The sequence below is a fragment of the Sinocyclocheilus anshuiensis genome, unplaced genomic scaffold, assembly GCF_001515605.1.
Source record: "Sinocyclocheilus anshuiensis isolate Anshui unplaced genomic scaffold, SAMN03320099.WGS_v1.1 scaffold1469, whole genome shotgun sequence".
Taxonomy (NCBI): Eukaryota; Metazoa; Chordata; class Actinopteri; order Cypriniformes; family Cyprinidae; genus Sinocyclocheilus; species Sinocyclocheilus anshuiensis.
Genome location: NW_015549669.1, coordinates 502238 through 521054, shown reverse-complemented (window position 1 = coordinate 521054; position 18817 = coordinate 502238). Strand labels below are relative to the sequence as shown.

Below are 18817 nucleotides of genomic sequence, written 5' to 3'. Positions count from 1 at the left end.
GACCCGTTTTGTACCGCTCGTCTTCCAGACAGCTGCTGCTGCTCCACCACTTCTCTTTGAGCATATGAAGACGGCCATCTTCCAGGATACTGAGGATGGCGATTGTGATTTTATCCCTGTACGGCGAGCCTGAAAGAAATTAATTAATAGATGAGAATCTTTATTGGAAACGCGAATACAAAGAAGACTAAGGACATTTTTTTCTTCTTAGTTTTATTAAAGACAGACATCTAATTATCAATCTAACTAACTAATAAACCTGACAGATCTGCAAGGAAAAAACAACAACAATAATAACAACAACACATTTTTAAATAATATATCATATTAAAAATAATATATATATATATTTTTTTAAAAGATACAAGCATTGCACTTGCATAATGGGCTCTGAAATTCCATAAACAACATGAGAAAAAAAAGAAGAAAAAACAAACAAACATCTAAATATATTTAACATTCTGACACCGACTACACACTTGAAATTATATATTTATATACATTATAAACACACAAACAAATTTCACGCTCAGTGTTTTTTTTTTGTTTTGTTTTTTTATATAAGTACTGTGTAAATTTGCAGACAGCCAAAGCTTTAAGCATGTAAAATGACTTCAGAGCCCTCAACACTGCAAACTATGCAGCCTTCAAGTTTTATGAATCCAGCTAAGAGGTCAGTTTGTGATATTTACATCTGCTATTGGTCAAATGTCTCTTCGCTATTAGGGATGTAAAGATTCACTCAACTCACGATTCGATTCACAATTTTGATTTCACAATTCGATTCACAATTTTTTTTTACCAAAATGAGATTAAAGATAAATTATAAATTAAATGTGTTCTTTTATTATTGCTTGGAGAAAATACTGTACGTTTCTTTGTGAAATTGAAATATAACACTATAATAATATACTAATATAGCACTTGTAAATTATCGGTCTTTTGTTGGTTTTGATTGCTTCTATTGTCCTCATTTGTTAGTCGCTTTGGATAAAAGTGTTTGCTAAATAACAAAATGTAAATATAATGTAAATGTACATAACAAAACTAAAATGAAATTTGAAAGCAAGCCCCAAATCAAATAAATAAGTAACACAGATAAAATAAATATCTTCATATAAACAAACTAAGGCTTTGTCTGTGCTCTTAACATTTAAAATTAGAGGCAACCACTGCATTTTAATCATGATCCAAACAAAGATGCTAAATATATGCAACATGAGCAGTTTTTAAATCTAAATGACATTGTATAATTTCTAAATTTGAAGCAAAAACAGAATGGTTTGACTTCAGTTTTGTGAAACTATACATAAAAAATATCCGCATGAAACAGAAACAGCAGACGAGCTGAATGAGACGCAGAATCACTCTTTGCCAGCAGGTGGCTCTTAAAGCGTTTCCTTGGTTTACGCTGTAAACAAAGCAGCGCTGCACTTATGAACTTTAATATATATTATACAGAGGCAAGAGGAAAGAAAAAAATATCATCGAAAGACAGTAAGTTCCCCTCAGACATACAGTACATTCATATAAACCCCTACCCCTAATTGAATCGCGATTTGTTTAGCATCTCAACCGATTTGAATCGTCACATATTCAAAACGATTTTCAACCGGCTCGCGGTTAATCGTTACATCTCTATTCGCTATACATATTCACAGGTCAGATTCATTAAACTTGAAATTTGATTCACATGCATATGAATGGATGTGAATAGAGCACAAAGTCTGCTGTGACCAAAGCTTCACTTACATGATGTGTAAAGCATGGAAACATTCCACTTATTTACAACAAACAATACAATTATAAATAAAAATGCCCTCCAAGTAATAAGCATAACTATATGCAGTTTCCCAAATGATGAGTGATTTTGCTATATTGCTAGTTTCGGATTTGATACCTGACTGAATATTTAAGAGAAATTAGGGTCAACACACACACACACACACACACACACACACGTTTGTATATGTGGATTACGGGAACTCTCCATAAGCATAATGGTTTTTATCCTGTATAAACTGTATTTTCTATCCCTCATAAACCCTGTTCACATTGTAATACTTATGTTATTATACACGTTTGTGTTCTCATAAACCATACAAACCTGTAAAGACACACATACATGCATGCAATATTTCCTAATTGTGTAAGGTAGAAAGTAGAAAGTGCAGTCAAAGGTGTGCATATCACCATTTTACAACTGCTTATAGTGTGTATCATCCAGTCAGAGTCAGAACTGTGTTATAATGGTGGTTTTACCTTTCGGGGTGCCGATGCCATAACCTTTGCTGTCGACAATGCCGCCAACTTGCGTGAGATTGCAGTTTTTGCGTGTCACATACTCAATGGTCGTTGACTCCATTAGAAGGGCATAGTCTGACTTTAACACTCTCTGAATCCCATCTTCAATGGACTTGACGAATGACGTGCTCTGCCTGCTACTCATGAAAGCCCACATCTTCTCAAATGTAGACACTCTTGATTTCTGAAGAAGAGAAACATATTTTTTGTTTAGTTTTTAATCTAAAGCAGCAACTGTTCGTATTATTTGGAAATCACTCTGTTTGTTGGTGGTCAGTACAATATACAGTATATATATATATATATATATATATATATATATATATATATATTTAGCAAATGGCTGCAATATAACAAAGAGTGAAAAATTTAAGGGGGTCTGAATACTTTCCGTACCCACTGTATATATATATATATATATATATATATATACAATGGAGAATTAAACGTTAAAACTAAAGGGGGATCAATAGCAACCCAGACTCATTGGGGAAAAAATTAATAAAAAATCAGCAAAATTATATAGCATTGCTTCTAAACCCTTACTAAACCCTACCCTAAACCTAACCAATATTTTCAACAAAAAACAAACATCAGATAACAACACATTTGCTCAAGAAATTGTGCCATTATATCTTGTTTCAAAAAGTATTTGAGCTCTTTTATCAATTAAAAACATGAGTTTCATGCATCACAAGTACAATGCTGTACTAGGTGAGTTGCCGAGCAAGTTTACTAAACTGGAAAAGCCATACACATAGAGTATATTATATTATATTATATTATATTATATTATATTATATTATATTATATTATTTGTGTGAAAAGGACTTGCCACTAGTGCTTATTTCAGTTGGAAACTGTAGTAAATGGTATGCGAATCTTTATGTTTTTGGAGTTTTGCAGAAGTGTAGGAAAAGGGACATGCTTCCAGTGATCTTATGTTGATCAGTAGGGTGGTGTGGCATAGTTGTCAAAGATTCATGTTGATTTTGCACAAGGTGAGATTTGTGAGCTACCAACTTCATGCCCTTGATTAAGACACTTAACTGAAACTGAACTGGACTAACTGGATTAAAACTTTAATACATGTACTATGCGTTGCTTTGGATAAATGTGTCTGTTAAATGTTGGCTGATCAAGCAGAAATAATTTTCTTTGTCCTTATTTTGTGCAAAATAAGCAACACTTGCAAAACAAGAGCTGCATGCTAATTTTTATCCATGTATACAATTGCATACTTTTATGCCATTTCATATGAATCTATGGATACATGTTTATCCTCAAATGCTTTTAACAGAAATGTCAGCCTCCCTGCATAACATGCATCTTTTCACAGTAGTGTTTTGACCATGTTTTGCCATCTTCCAACAGAAAATCATACTGTTACAAGCATAACATACAGTAGAACGTGTACTAGTTCCAACATACTGTACATGCACAACATCCTCAAACACCTCAAAATAAGGCATTTTCCTCCTTCCAAGTCTTGGCTCCATTACAGTGACACTCTCCAGCTTCACACTACAGTGTGCTGGTGTTGCCACTGTTGTCTTAACCTTGAGCACCTGCTATTGTTCCTCCCCCTTCAAATGCTATTTTCCCTGGTGTCTCTCAATATAATTGAAAGTGGCTGGGAATTGGCTTCAATGTTGGACTGCACAAGAATGAATAAGCAACTGGAGTGATACAGCTGACACTTCCTAGATTAAACAGTCACAGTGTATGCTGGATTATGGACACTATAATGCTGCCCTCACCACAGCTGTGCTTGTTTTACTGTAAGTAACGTGGCTGACTTAAAATTAACATAATATCTACTGATTACTTTGCAGTATATACTGCCAATTATATTTTTGAATTTATTATGTGAAGCAGTATAGGTGGGTTGTTGTACGTATCATGGCATTTGGTAAATTAAATATCATTAATAATTAAAAGCATTTTTGCTGAAGCAACCATGCCATTTCAGCTTGCTGCTATGAGTTGTTGAGCTCTTTTATCATGACTCGTGTTTAACAGACTCGTACCCGAGCGCTACATCGCAAATGCAACACAGTACCGGGTGGGCTACCGAGCAAGTTTCCTACATCAGAAAATCCATACATATGGAGCTGGTTATGTAATGCAAACGTCAAATTGTATACGTTTACAAATTAAGTTCTATGGTCTTTCTTTATCAATAATTTGCCCCTGTAATCATAATTTGTGTGAAAAGGCGTTCAGGTCATTCCGGTATTCTGTCCTACAAAAAAAAAATCACATACTATGAACGATACACTATATCTGCAGAAACGTCTCCAGGTTACGCATGTAACCATGGCTCCCCGAAGGGAACGAGATGCTGCATCAAAATGCTACGGGAACGAGAATGCCCACGCCAGACTTGCAAATCCCTGCCTAGTGTGGAAGAGCATAACTAAGGCGAGAGAAAAGGAAGCCAGGAATGGCTAAAGTAGGCGGGGCCCGCTGTCCCGAAGGCCAACTTCTGGAGGAGTGAGCCTTGACCCCCGAAGGAGAGGGGAGATCAGAGGGCTCAAGGCTATGGAATAGCATCCTGATCCACCACTTAGCATAAGCTTCTCTGGCCGGAGGCCTCGGCCTCAGCGCACCGCAGAGGAAACGTGTAAGAAGAGGGTGTCTTCCCACTGAATGGCCACCGAGAGGCGCGTGGTAGGCCGCAATGGCCGCCACGAAGACCTCTAGGGTGTAGTGGGTCAAACCTGCGGATAAACAGGCCTGCAGGAACTCCAGAACTGTACCAAATGGGCAGTTAGCTGGGTCGAGCTGGCGGTCTCCGCACCAAGAAGTACAGTTTCCTCATAGAGGGAGCTCTGGATGGAGGATGGTCTCAACAACCTTGGTTGAGAGACCGGAAGCTATGAGTTCTGCCTCCTCAGAGGCCACACCCACAGCTTCCACCGCTCCGGGCAGGGGCGCGTCCTCCGCCTGTGAGAGGAGATCTCTCCTGACAGGAATCTCCCATGGAGCGCCGTCGAGGAGAGAAATCAGGTCCGAGAAACATACTCGGCCTGGCCAGAACGGGGCCACTGTTTTTTCTTTGCAGTCGACTGACCTCGTTCCAGTGCACTCTCTCCAGAACTCCCGGGAGCAGAACAATCGGGGGAAAGGTGTACAGACGAAGCCTCGGCCACGTCTGTACCATGGCATCCAGCCCCAGTGGAGCTGGATGAGTCAGAGAGAGAACAAGAGGGGACCGTGCAATATCATCTGAGTCGCAAACAAGTCCACCTGAGTCTGGCCAAAGACTCTCCAAGTCTGCTTCACCCCTCGGGGTGAGGCATCTATTCTCCGGGCCTTGGCCCCTGCCTCGACACATTTTATATACTGTATGCCTGCCCCCACATACAGTATATAAAAAGACCACTGCTGTGTTGTCGGTGCGCACCAACACATAGCGATCTCTTAGGCCTGGGAGAAAGTGTTTCAAAGCTAGAAACACGGCCAGCATCTCCAGTCAACTTAGGCTCCACGTGAGATGGCGGCCGCTCCACCGGTGAAAGATGCATCCGTCGCGCACCGCCGCGTGACCTTGAGCATGCGAAGCGGGTTTCCCCTCGGGGAGAACCCCTTGGTCTTAAGCTACCACTGTAGGGGTCTCATGTACAGCAGGCCAAAAGTAACCACGTTGGACGCAGCTGCCATCAGACCCAGCAGTCTGGAACTGCTTGACAGTGAGTGACCGGCCTTCTCTCACTCTCGCGACGAGGATCGACTCGATCCGAGCAGGAGACATATGTGCCTACATCATGGTCGAATCCCACACCATGCCCAGATAAGTGGTTCTCTGTACTGGAGAAAGCACACTTTTCTTGGCGTTAAGTTTTAACCCCAGCTCTTTTGTGTGAGCGAGAATGACATCTACTCTGATTGAGCTAAAATCAACCAATCGTCGATGTGGTTGAGTCAAGAAAGTGAGGGGTGAGAGTGCAAGGCCAAAGGAAGAACTCGGTATTGGTAAGCTTTTGCCCCCAAAAGCAAACCTCAGGACCGGACTCTGCTACGTGAGGAGGGACCACCTCGATGGCCTCCTTCCTCAAAAGAGTAACTACTTCTATTCCATGACCAGAGCCTGCTCGGGACCCATCATAGTGGGGATGACCCCGTTTAAACTGAGGCGGAGGAGAACTCGCGAGACTCTTAGAACCGCTACGTTTCCGGGCGGTAACTGAGAGACGCACTCGCCGGAGACTTGACCGCCTCAACCTCCTCAGAGGAAGAGAGTTAAACACGTGCTCTTACTCAAGAAATTTTTATCCCAAGAGGCCCTGTATATCTAACTTCTCATAGTCAGACAAATACTTAATTTTATTCCTCGGAATCAAGTAACGAGTAAACACGGTCTGGTGTGGTAAGATTCACATCAAAAACTGAAAATGATGTAACACGCGCGTTGCCTTGGCAGCGCGCGAGCCACTTGGTCACTCAAACAATATCAATCTCCTCAGAGAAAATAGCCGCAGCAGCGAACTCTCACTCAGAGGGGGAAGAAACCGCAGCGCGGGCTTCCGAGCCTTGAGAGAGAGCGCTGGATCTAGGGAGTGCAGGCGGAGAAAGGGCGAGCCGTCTCCAACCCATCTGCTAGATCCACGTGCGATCCCCGCGATCTGAATCACCACTGTGCCTCAGCAATAGCGGGACCGAACTGCGAGCTCGCAAGCATGGACACACTCCTCGGAGCGTGCTTGGCGGGAGCGGAGCATTCAGCGGGAAGAAGCACAATCAGCCCCTTATTTCCAAGAGCTGACTGCGCAAGCTCTGCTCCCCAGTAAATGCTGCTCATAATAGTATAGACATAATTCTTGTGTCCACAGTAAAGCTGCTCATTATAATATTCGGCATAAAATGCTTGTGTAACTGATGCTTGTGCAACTGGCGAGCTCATCGACGCCCTCATTAACCTCCTCGGAGGAAGACAAGCGGAGCTTCGAGCCCTCTGCGCGGGCTTCCGAACCCCGAGAGCGGGCGCTGGATCTGGTAGGTGAGGAAGAAGATAGGGACTCCCTCGAGAGCTGACTCTGCGTGTTTTGCTCCCAAGCAGACAACACACAAACTGTGTATCCCCACCCGAAATGTAGCGTGGGCAGGGAAGAACACACAGCCTGAGATGATGCCTGTTCTCGCCGTATGTTTGTCTACACTCGTATTGGTAAAATAAGAGTGATAATGGACAGACAACACCAAATAAGACTGACACACAGAGCGCTTGCTGAATGACAGAAAAGCTGACGCCGATTTCACCGGATGTGCTTTTATGCTTCCTTGTCGCTACGTCACCCCGCCCGTGACGTCTCGCCCATCCATTGGACTGATTACACATGTGATTCAGAGCGTGGTCACGCTGGAGGCGTTCCCGTAGCGTTTCGACGCAGCTCGAGTTCCTGAAGGGGAACTGTAGTATGCTATTCTGAACATTGAGTCTCCTTATAAAGAAATATATTTTGATTAAGATGTGGAACCAATTTTGTGTGTGTGTGTGTGTGTGTGTGTGTGTGTGTGTGTGTATCTCGGTCTCAGGATAATGAAACTTTAACATCATGATTAGCACTCAGTTTAAATGGCATTTCATGGTTTTTTAAAGGAGGTCACGTTAGAAACCATAGCTAATCATGGATAATTGTTGGCTCAGTTCCATGAAACATTTAAAATGACCCAAGAAAATGAACAAGTGTGAGTGGTCTTTGATTACTCTTGATAAAATGTTAAATTAACATTTGAGGTTCCAGGTCTGCTCGCTGTAATACCACATCTGAATTTTCAGAAAACAAGCAGAACTGAAGGTGTTTAGACAGTGACAGCTTGATATTTTAATTGCAAACATCTGATTTTGTAATCTTCATTTCTAATGCTGCTATCATATACTTCAGGAGTGAAAAAGGATGCATGATCAAAGTAATATGCACATTAAATGTCAAAGCCATATGCAATCATATTCATTATATACATACGGTCGCCGTGATTTTGCCAAGTAAGACGTGTTCCTGGATCAACATCTTTTGTTGATCCTGGATCAACATAACTGTCCAAAAATATAGACTTAACCCAATCCCTACCCCTAAACCTAACCCTACCCATAATTTATTCCTAAAAACAGTGTGAAATGATAGCTGATTAACAAGGGTGTAGAAGCACCTAATCCTGATTGTAAGCCTAAAACAGATATTTCCTGAAAAGTTGTCCCTCAATTCTGATTGGTTGATAGGAATGTTGTTCCAGGATCAACAAGGATGTTGATCCAGGAACATGTTGTACTTGGTGAAATCACGGTCACCATATACATACACTGTTTCTTTTTCGTAAACAACAAAAATAACTGATAGAGATTTAAGAATTGTGATCTGAAGCAAAACAACTATGCTAATGTATATTTTGGAACATGGTTATTTATGGAAAATGTATATGAAAATATTACAACATCAGCAAAAGCAGCCTATATTTTGAAAGAATGTATGAATATGCAATTACTGGTTTAAAGACACTTCGATTTTCTGTCATTCGGAAACCTGGTATACTTTTTTCTCTGCTCGGCGCTACAGCATCTAAGAGCGAAAAGTCAAAGCCGTGAAAAAGTAAAACCCTGCAGGCTTTTCAAGTTGAAACTTTGGAATAAAAAAAAATTATTATGAAGGAACACTTCAAACATGGAAGAGAAGTGAGAGCACAGGTGAATTTGCTTTTACAGTGGGAATTAAGATCTAACTGGAAAAGCTTAAGAAATTCGTTTGTGGAATTGTATTGATTTTTTTTTCTCTCTGCACATCTCAAGAATAGAAAAGTTGCTCCTTTTTTGAAAAGTTAGCTGAAGCTGTCTTTCAAAAATCTTCTGTTAACATTCTGCAGTCGTTCTCAACACTAGTGCCATGTGTCAAGCTTCAAGAAATAAATAACATTTCAAATATATCACAAACAGTGAACATAACCTTAGTGAACTGCCATTGTGATTTGTCAAAGTTATACACTTCCAAAAAATCATGCTCATTTCAGAGGCTCGTACCTTAAAGAAGGACATGGTTGCTCCATCTTTGACTACGCCGTACTCTATTTTGGTCTGTTTGGCTAGGTCATCAGCTGAGTCCACGGGCGACTCCATCCTTTCTACAGTGAGGAAAGCGGCCAGATTCGCTGTGTAGGAGGAGATGATGATGAGGGTGAAGAACCACCAGATTCCTCCGATGATTCGAGTAGAGAGAGCTTTAGGCATCAGTTCTGAACCTGAACAGAAATTAAATGCATCAACTCATTACATAAGAATACATAATTTTAGTTTAAAATTTACATTTATTTAAGAAAAGAAAAGGAAAGTGTATAAGATTGTTGCTTGTCAGTGGTCCTGTGACATGCATTTTTTAAGTACATATATTCCATGTAGTTTCTAAGTACATATATTAAAAAAAAAAAGTCTGTATGAATTATTTACACACACACAGTGATTTTTAATATATTACATATGATTTGTATATACTTAAAAAACAACGTTGTGAAAGTAAATACATTTTACATTGCTACAAAACATTTATATTTCAAAAAAATATTAATTTGAAATATTTCTTGAGCAACAAATCAGCATATTAGAATGATTTCTGAAGGATCACGTGACTGGAGTGATGATGCTGAAAATCCAGTTTTACATCACAAATACATTACACAGACAAAATATTCAAACAGAAAACAACATTGTATATTATTTTATAGAAAATATTACTGTATTTTGATCAAACAAATGCAGCCTTGTTGAGTATAAGAGACTTCTTTCGAAAACATTAAACAATCTTAAAGACTCCACATTTTGAAAAGGTATAGTGCATTCATTTAATAAAAAATGAATGAATGAATGAACATACTATATAAATAAAATATTTAGCAATGTGTGTGTGTGTGTGTGTGTGTTATTATTATTTTTTTACACTTTTGATCCATTTTAAAACCACATGCAGCTCATCTCATATACACAAAGAGTCAAACCAAACAAACAGAGATGATGGATAAAACAGAGAGTTCCTTCAGGATGGGAGCCAGTGAACAGTGCAATGAAAAGTTAGAAAACTGCAAACCCCTGAATGTCTTTCACACACACATACACACACACACACACACACACACACACACACACACACACACACACACGCACACTTTTACCTTCACCTTCATTCAATTCTGGATTGGCTAAAATACAGTTGCAATTTTTATTTTTTTTTTTATATATATATAAATATTTTTACCACAACATTCAGAATCGGCTTTTGTGAGAGAGGGTCTTTGGTTTGTGGTCTTGCTGTTTTGGATGTTCCTTTATCACGTTCCAGTGTGCAAGCTATTAAGGAAATGCTGATGTCATGACAAACAACCAGCTGACAGATTTTCCAGCATAACGCTGAAGCTAAACATCTGCTTATCGCTGTGTAAAAGTAGGGAAGGCAAAACTGCTAAACTGTGGCCGTCTGTGGGTTATTCTCTATGGGTTTGCTTCACAGTGATATTAATTATGATGACCTGCTTTTCCCTGTCCTGCTATTTCTTTCACAAGCTCTGAAACACATCAGCCTGGGCCGAAGTTAAAGCATTTCCCAATGAGAATGATTACCTGCACTTAACATTCCCACCTTCTTCTCGTAAAGAAGAAAGTCACAGTGCGGCTCAGCGCCAGAGGCTAGTATTCAATATTCAGCCTGCTACCCTTTTCACTATCAGTGTGCGCCAAAGCAATAATGTTTTAAACGATAGCATTAAATAATTAAAGATATGTTTAAAATTAGGGAAACTGAGCAAACTGATAAAGCACAGCATTCACCAAATTAACATTTTTTGCAGTTAGTTGATGGTAAACAGAAATGAGCCTGCCGAAAGAAACCAGCCTAAGATGGTTTGCTGGTTTAAGCTTGTTTAGTTGATCAGCTGTCACCATCTCTAAAACCAGCCGGCCACCTTAGGTTTTTTATTATTATTATTATTTTTATTTTTTTTCAGAAGCGATTTGCAAAACCGGACCATTTTTCATGTAATAATCTGCAGTTTGCAGAATGAAACATCCGTTTTTGTTGAGCGGGCCATGTCTAACCTGAATAATTTTTGGACAGAGATGAAAAATGAGCTTTTATGATTTTATCAGTTCAGCTGCACTGCTGTGTGCTAGCATGAAGGAGCTTCCTGTCTGGCAGGACATGTTTGAAAAATGACAATGCATAAAAGAATTAAGACAACAACTTCCTGGTATTTTCTGACAAGTGAAAACATTTATTTTGTATTCATACCATTTGTTTAGTGTCTGGTTTTATCCGTTCTTAATTTATTATTTTTTTATCAGTAGTTCCTGTTGTCTTGCTCTAGCTGCAATAATACTGGATTTACTTCCTGGATTATCATTTCCGGACAATAATTGTATTACTTTAAATGTGTGTCGCATTAAGCTGTCAACTTTGTCTCAAATGTTTCTCCTAAAATTTCTTAGGAGAAACAAAAAAGACAAAAGAGACAACTGGTACACCAGATAGATCAGAAAACCACCTCAGGCTGGTTTAAGATGTGTCCCCCCCCCAATACTTTAATCTCAGTGGTGTCCAAAAGAAAACTCGTATGACTAACTAACTAACTAACTAAATAAATAAATACATAAATATGCACTGTTTTTCTGACAGGTGAAATAACTTATATCAATTGCTTGCTGAATCATTTTCTTATACCTGCTGTCTTACTCTAGCTGCAATACCAATGAATTTCCTTTTTTACACAAATAAATTCTTATCTAACACCATCTATCACTAGCTGATGCTTTCACCGTACTTAAACTTTAAATTGCTGCTGAACCGTAAATCATTATGAATCATTCATGCACCTGGAGTAAGTGAACAGACTAACCAAACAAACACAACACACAACTTTTAAAGTCAAGTAAGAAGGTCTTAACGCTATCCAACCAATTCATGAACTGCATGGCTGCTAGTTTCAGTAGACTGTTTCATATTGACAGGTATCGCATGCATATCAGTGGAGATTTTGTGCGTAATGAAATGTGCGGCAGATTTGCGCTCCCCACGAGTAAAGGTTCACCATGGGCACAGGAAGAGTCTTTTCTATTTGTCTCCTTACATGAGGTAAAACATTTCATTACTCTGATCTGCTTTATTATGCCGTTTGGTTTTGAGGGTATCATTTGCTAATGTGTGCCTATGAGGGGTGTGGAAACAGCTTCAACCCCTGCGTGTCTTTAATAGCTTCCTCCCTCTAATTCTGTGAGGTGGCGCCTCAGCTGAGAGAAAATATTTAAAATGGTATTAGAGGAAATAATATTTGAGATAGAGAGAGTGTCATTTACTTTGGTGCTGAGTTAAGATCAAATAAATCGCTTCTTATTCAAACCAGTTCCATTAAAATACTAAAATACTGGAACCAAATAATTTTGGTTATGTTAATGATTGTTGAAAGTTTGCATTTTCAATGCATATCGAACAGCGTCCTGAAATACTTCAGCTAAGTTTTTCCTCATCACTATTTAGCGGTGGTGTCACTACTGAATCTATAGAGCCACTGCAAGACGATGCAAGATTTTTAAATGAGTTGTGAACCTGCAGTTTTAAAGGTGCAGCAAGCGTTTTCTGAGAAATGCTGTTGAAAGTAGATCGGACCGAGCACCAAACACACTTCTAGCCAATCACCAGTAAGGGGCGTGTCCACTCATGATGGGGTGGTTGCCTGTGTTGCATAGCTATCAAGAAAAGGGTGTAATTCTTTTGGGTAGGGGCATGTTTGTTTTGGTGATATTAAATTGGCGTTTCTCAGAAATCACTTATACTCCACCTTTAACTGAACATAATGAGAAAGAAAAACTGAACTCCACAAAAAAATACAATTAAAATAAATAAATCTTTGCATTGCCTTGTCTTCGTGTTTGCAAGCAACAACAAAAGTGCAAGCAGTGTAGTCCAATTCGTGAACACATACACTGAAGAAGAAGTGTAGAAACAATTTTCATTCAGAAATTGATAGTTAATTCACAATTAAATATAAACAAGTTACACACTGAATTAAACTTGAAATGTTGAAGTAGAAAGAAAAACAGTATTTTCTTGTAAAATGTACTCCAATAATGTTATGCAACTTGAAAACTACATAATAATCTATTTGCATCTTTAAAAAATATCTAAAATCTAATTCATACCATTTTAAAATGGTAAAAAATACATCCTGAGTAACTGATAAAATATTTGTCATGGAACACATTTGTTGGATTATTACAGTTTTAACTTTTATGTTTCCTTTAATTTATTTTCAAGACCTGAGGTGCATTATCCATTAATATTCATTATTATTCCAGTCACGCAAAATGATATTCAAACTCACATTAGACCCTTTCAACATTGAATAAAGCCCATAAGTACCTGAGTTCATCATTGTCATGGATTTTATGTTATTGTTACAGACGCATTGTCGCAGAAATAGAAACCGTTTCTAAAATAGAATCTGCTTGTCGCTTGTCATGTATCTCCTTCTCAGCTGGTTAGGACAAAAACTCTGATTAACATGGAAAAGATACCTTTTCTCACGTCATGGCACAGCATCGCGTCTGGTTAGCACATGGTGCAACGATTCACTCACTCACTGATTCGGTCAAAGCGGTACTTCGTGTATTTCTTCATGCCCAACACAAAATGATCTGAGGTGTTACTATATTATATATTAACATCAGGACTGTTTGAAATTAGCAAATTTTGCACAGAACTAATAACCGGCAGGTTTCAGTTTGGTTGAAAATGCTGTCGGACATGATGTAAGTCATGCTAACGTGTTGCGACAGCAAGGCAGCTGTAGTGTTCCGAGTCCAGACATCTGCTTTTGCTGGAGTAGACTGCTGGTCAACTGTCTACGAGAAGTGGGTCTTGCCCAGTTTGACTGCTCTTTTCTGTCTCCTCCCCTGACAGTAACTGCCTACTCTCATCTACATTCGAAGCAAAGTCACTGGCAACTCAAACAAGCCTATTCATTTTTTTTTGTGATCTCCTTGTGTCACTCTGAAGCTGTATGCCAGCTATGGTGCATGAATGAAACACTGCATTGAGACAAGCAATAAAGAAGAACAACGTATAGAGGGCGGGACATCTGGCCAAATGGGGATGAGATGAACCACAGAGATGCCCCACTGTGCATTTGCTACGATAGAGACAGTCTTCTGTCGACTTTCATCCCAACCTCAAACTCACAATCATGAAGGTCTCTGATGGCAGCTGAGTGTCAGGAAACAAACGCTGCTGTTATCCCTCTAACCTGGCAGTGTGTATGACAGATGTTTGACACCCCTCATCTTCGCCTCACTGACAAGCAAGATGACTACTTCCTCCTCCTGTCAGAAAAGTCTGAACTCAACATGGTTTTGACAGGTAAAGGCTGGAAGACAGTCATAACGCGCTGTTGTCAGTTTCTTTGGCTTGTTTGCCGTCTTTGGAAAGTGCGTTGAGTTTGCAGTAGAAGCACTGTACCTTGCTGCATGAGGGAGCCCACGCCAAACCAGAAGCTGTTGAGGAGGGTGAAGTTGTTTTCTACCACATCGGAGCCTGGGTTACACGGATGGGCATCATACCACTCGTACGGGCTGAACCTGTAGCAAAAATAAGAGAGAGTTCTCAAACTTGACCTCTACATTTAAAGATGAAGTGTTTTGCACTACCAACGACACCAAGCAGAACTGCAAAAATAATGGTTTTACAAATGTGGAAAGTTCCACATCTAGGGACCATAATATCATAGAGGGCTCTTCTGACTCGTACTAGAACTACTCAGAACATCCAAAAAAAAATCACTAAGCGGCACCCTAGTAACTGCACAGCACTGTGCTAATAGTAGCTCAGAACACTTTAGCAACCATACACACCAAACATTGTGCAAAAACTTTGTGAAGAAGAGTACATATTACAGAAAAAAAATAAAAAATAAAATGTTTTCGGCACTTAAGTGCATGCTATTTACAATTAAATGAAAATGTATTATAGTTTAAACTTTTTTTTTTTTTTTGAGTAGGACTTAAGTACATATTTCTATGTGCTATCATAATACCTTCTATTGTCTTTGAAATATGGTTGAAGTGATAAACTAAAATATACTTAATAGTAAAATGTACTTAATAATGCCGTTTTTATTGAAGCTTGCGTGCCATTTATTTAAATATATTTGTAATTAAACATTTGTAATGAGTTGCAATTTAGTACAATTAAAATATAAATAACACTACAGTTGAAATTATAATCAAGTACTTCACATGTGCTTTAGTCGGTTAGTCAAAGTAAATGTACTTCATTACAGCTTGACAAAAGATTATTAAAACATGATTTAAAACTTTTTAAGGAATATCTTTTAATTTGATATTGCAAAGTGCACTTTTTAAAAGTATGTAAATAAACAATCATGAAAGTGTACTTTCTTTAAGTACATAAAGTGTTTTATTTAGGTAATATTATCAGCAAGTACATTTCTTTTTTTTCTTTTTTTTAAATAAACTTCTTAGATTTGAAGTACACCATAAGGGTACAGTCAGTACAATTAAGCGCACTGCTTTTTCACAATGGTAGTCGTTAATGCATGTTATAAAAGTTTCATATTGTGAGATTTGCTAATACACACTCTTATGTAACAAGCACAACGTGACTTCTTACTTCTAATCATGAACTCTCCGTATTAGAAAAGCACTTTACTTTAGACTAGACTTTACAATCATGCCAAAGGCATTTATAACCCTGGGGAAATGGATTACAGATTGGCCACTTCAGGGTATTTTGTTGAAATCAAGGCAAGTAACTGTGATGAGAGTGCACATCTTGGCTCTTTTCAACAGCTTGTTAAACTATAACGTAATTAACTCTGGACACTCCCAGCAACTTCAGATGTCTGTAATTTCCCTTATAACACCTGTCCTTTAATATCTACAGTACAAGGAACGTCTCAAAGCAGCTGCTTCAAAAGATGAGAGACACAGGTATTGCCAAGGGACTTGTTAACAGAGCACAAGCACCGTAGCTGGAAACTCGCAGAAGACACATTGTAGGATTACATTTGTCTATGTACATGGCATTACTCACTGCCTGTTTAAAAAATAAATAAATTAATAAATATTTATTTATGTAAAAGGTAACGTGCACATTTTTTTTTTCTAAGTTAAAATAATATATCATATTCTTATTATACAGAGACATCAATAAATGTACCTTTTTTTGTCAGGCTGATTTACCTGAAGAGTGCATTTTTGAAAACATCGCTCTGTTTGTTTAAACAGCCCAACCAGATCTCTATAGCAACACTGACATGATTTGTGTCATTTAGTTGGGTTAAGTAATTAATTACTAGCCAGAAATTACATCTTCAACAGTGCAATTAGAATACTGTACTAATGACTCTCTCTAAAACGTATTGCATTGCTTATTACTAATTACTTTCTAAATCCCAAATCAACCTCGACCAGTTGAACAACAAAAGGATAGACATGAAACTGTTCTTTTAATTATTTCAAATAAATAATATAAAATTGCACAAATTATTATTGAACTAAGATATTTAAATGTGCTGTATGTAAGTTTTTGACTCTACTAAAGCATAAAAATACCATAAAATGTATGCAGATATTTAACTCTTTCCCCGCCATTGGCGAGTTATCTCGTCTTTTCGAAGACAACGCTTCCCCACCAAAGACGAGTTTTTACGGCTTTTCGTGTTTTCACTGTTATACACTAGGGGGCGCTATTACATATCTTCTGAATGAGTACAAAACCTCCCGAACAAAAACACACGTGTACAGGACGGAGAAACGAGCGATCTCTTTTGTAAACAGACGCATATGAATAATAATGCAATCATCAGCAATGGCAGCATATAAATGAAAACTGCGTAATGTTACGGAGTAAAATGTTGATCCAGGAAGTGGTATATGTCTGTGCAAGCTTTGGAGGTGTTGATAGAAGCGATTTACTGGATTTATGCTTTGATAATCGTTCTGAATATTACCCAGGTGTAGTTTTTGATAAAAATGGGATTTTCTCACCTTTTTGCTAAAAATTATGCATTTTTATGAAACCTACCTATATTCAAGTGTTGATTTAAAAATAATGTTTTAAGCTAGAATAAAACTGATGTTTTTGTTTGAAAGTAGAGGCTCTGATCTATATTTTGGATATTGCATATTCAAATTTTCATACAGCAAAATATTCTGGAGGCCATCACATTTTAGTGAAAATCATCAAAATCGCTGGCGGTGGCTGACAACTGTTTTCAAAAATGCTGGCGGGGAAAGAGTTAAGAAACATGCTAAGTTAACATAATGGTTTATCTGAAAAACAATGCTACAGTCAGTTATTCTCTTTTGAAAATGTGCTTTCCGGGCCGGTATGTCGGTCTCTGTTTTGGTTTGTGAAACCCGCCCACTGCCAGTTTACCCAATTGTATTTCGGCACCCCGGGTTGCCAGTTGGCGGGAAACACAGCGTATTTTATATCATTCATCGTCAAGTGCGCTTGTTCCTGTTGGTGCCGGCAATCTGGCAACCTGCGTGTGCGTCAAGTCTGAGGAGGAGGGGCCGGGTGAAAAAAACCTTCTCCAATATTTTGAATCTGGACTGCAATACCTAGTTCAACCACTCGGTATCAATCCTACATACAGCACCTTTAAAGGGAGAAGGTTAAGCTAAAAACATTCATTTTAACATTGCTAAATTTTGATGTTAAATCCACTATTGTTTTATATAGAATTGTTCTATACAGTATTCAATGCAATTACTTCAGAAGCATCTGTAATTAAATTACAGAAAAAATAAGTGTAATCGCTTACTTTACTTTTTAAGCGAATAGTAATTAAATTATAGTAATTACTTACTTACTAAAGCATTACACCCAACACTGTTTATAAAAAAAAAATACTAATAAAATGCCTATTCTGTTCCCCAGTTTCATGTAACCTGTTTTTTTATTCTCTCCGATTCAAGTATACACAGACATATAGTTTGTGATTGATATTAAACATAATCCTATGCATCTTCTTTTTTGCACTCCAAGCATTGAAAACCATGAAGCCCTAACTCCTGGAAAATTGAAAGCTGGATATGTTCTGGTCTTTGAAAAGATAAGACCAGTAAGATGGTGGAAAGGACATCTGTTATTACACACTTACTGGTGCATGAGAGCTGAAGTCTCCGTTTGTACTTCCTGCCCATTCTTTTGAAATTTTAAAAATATATTTCCAGGGCAAGAGTAGTACTGTGATGAGCGATTCCTCATTCAACTGATTCTTAATTCTTCTGTAATTTAAGTAACCATTTTAAAGAAAAATGGTGTCTGTATGGTGTACATTTTCGACATTCTCAGAACTCAGTTATTTGATGAAATAGCATCGCACCTCAGTCTAAAGGCTTCAGGTCTCAGGAAAAATAATGGACAAAATGGCCTCTCTCAAAAAGCACTCTTCCAACTCCAAAATCCACTTATCCCTCAGTTAAAAAAAAAAAAAAAAAAAAAAAAATTTTTGT

At 38.2% G+C, this 18817-nt stretch overlaps 1 protein-coding gene across 1 annotated transcript in view; it reads right to left on the bottom strand.

Moving 5' to 3' along the window:
* Positions 1-18817, bottom strand: part of LOC107660312 (glutamate receptor ionotropic, kainate 3-like) — a 148162-nt gene that overhangs the window by 1900 nt on the left and 127445 nt on the right. The window contains exons 13-16 of the mRNA XM_016449590.1: positions 14793-14911; positions 9320-9537; positions 2263-2488; positions 1-129 (exon numbers count right to left, since the gene is read on the bottom strand). Of these exons, the coding sequence (XP_016305076.1) occupies positions 1-129; positions 2263-2488; positions 9320-9537; positions 14793-14911 (692 nt within the window). The remainder of the gene's footprint in view (positions 130-2262; positions 2489-9319; positions 9538-14792; positions 14912-18817) is intronic.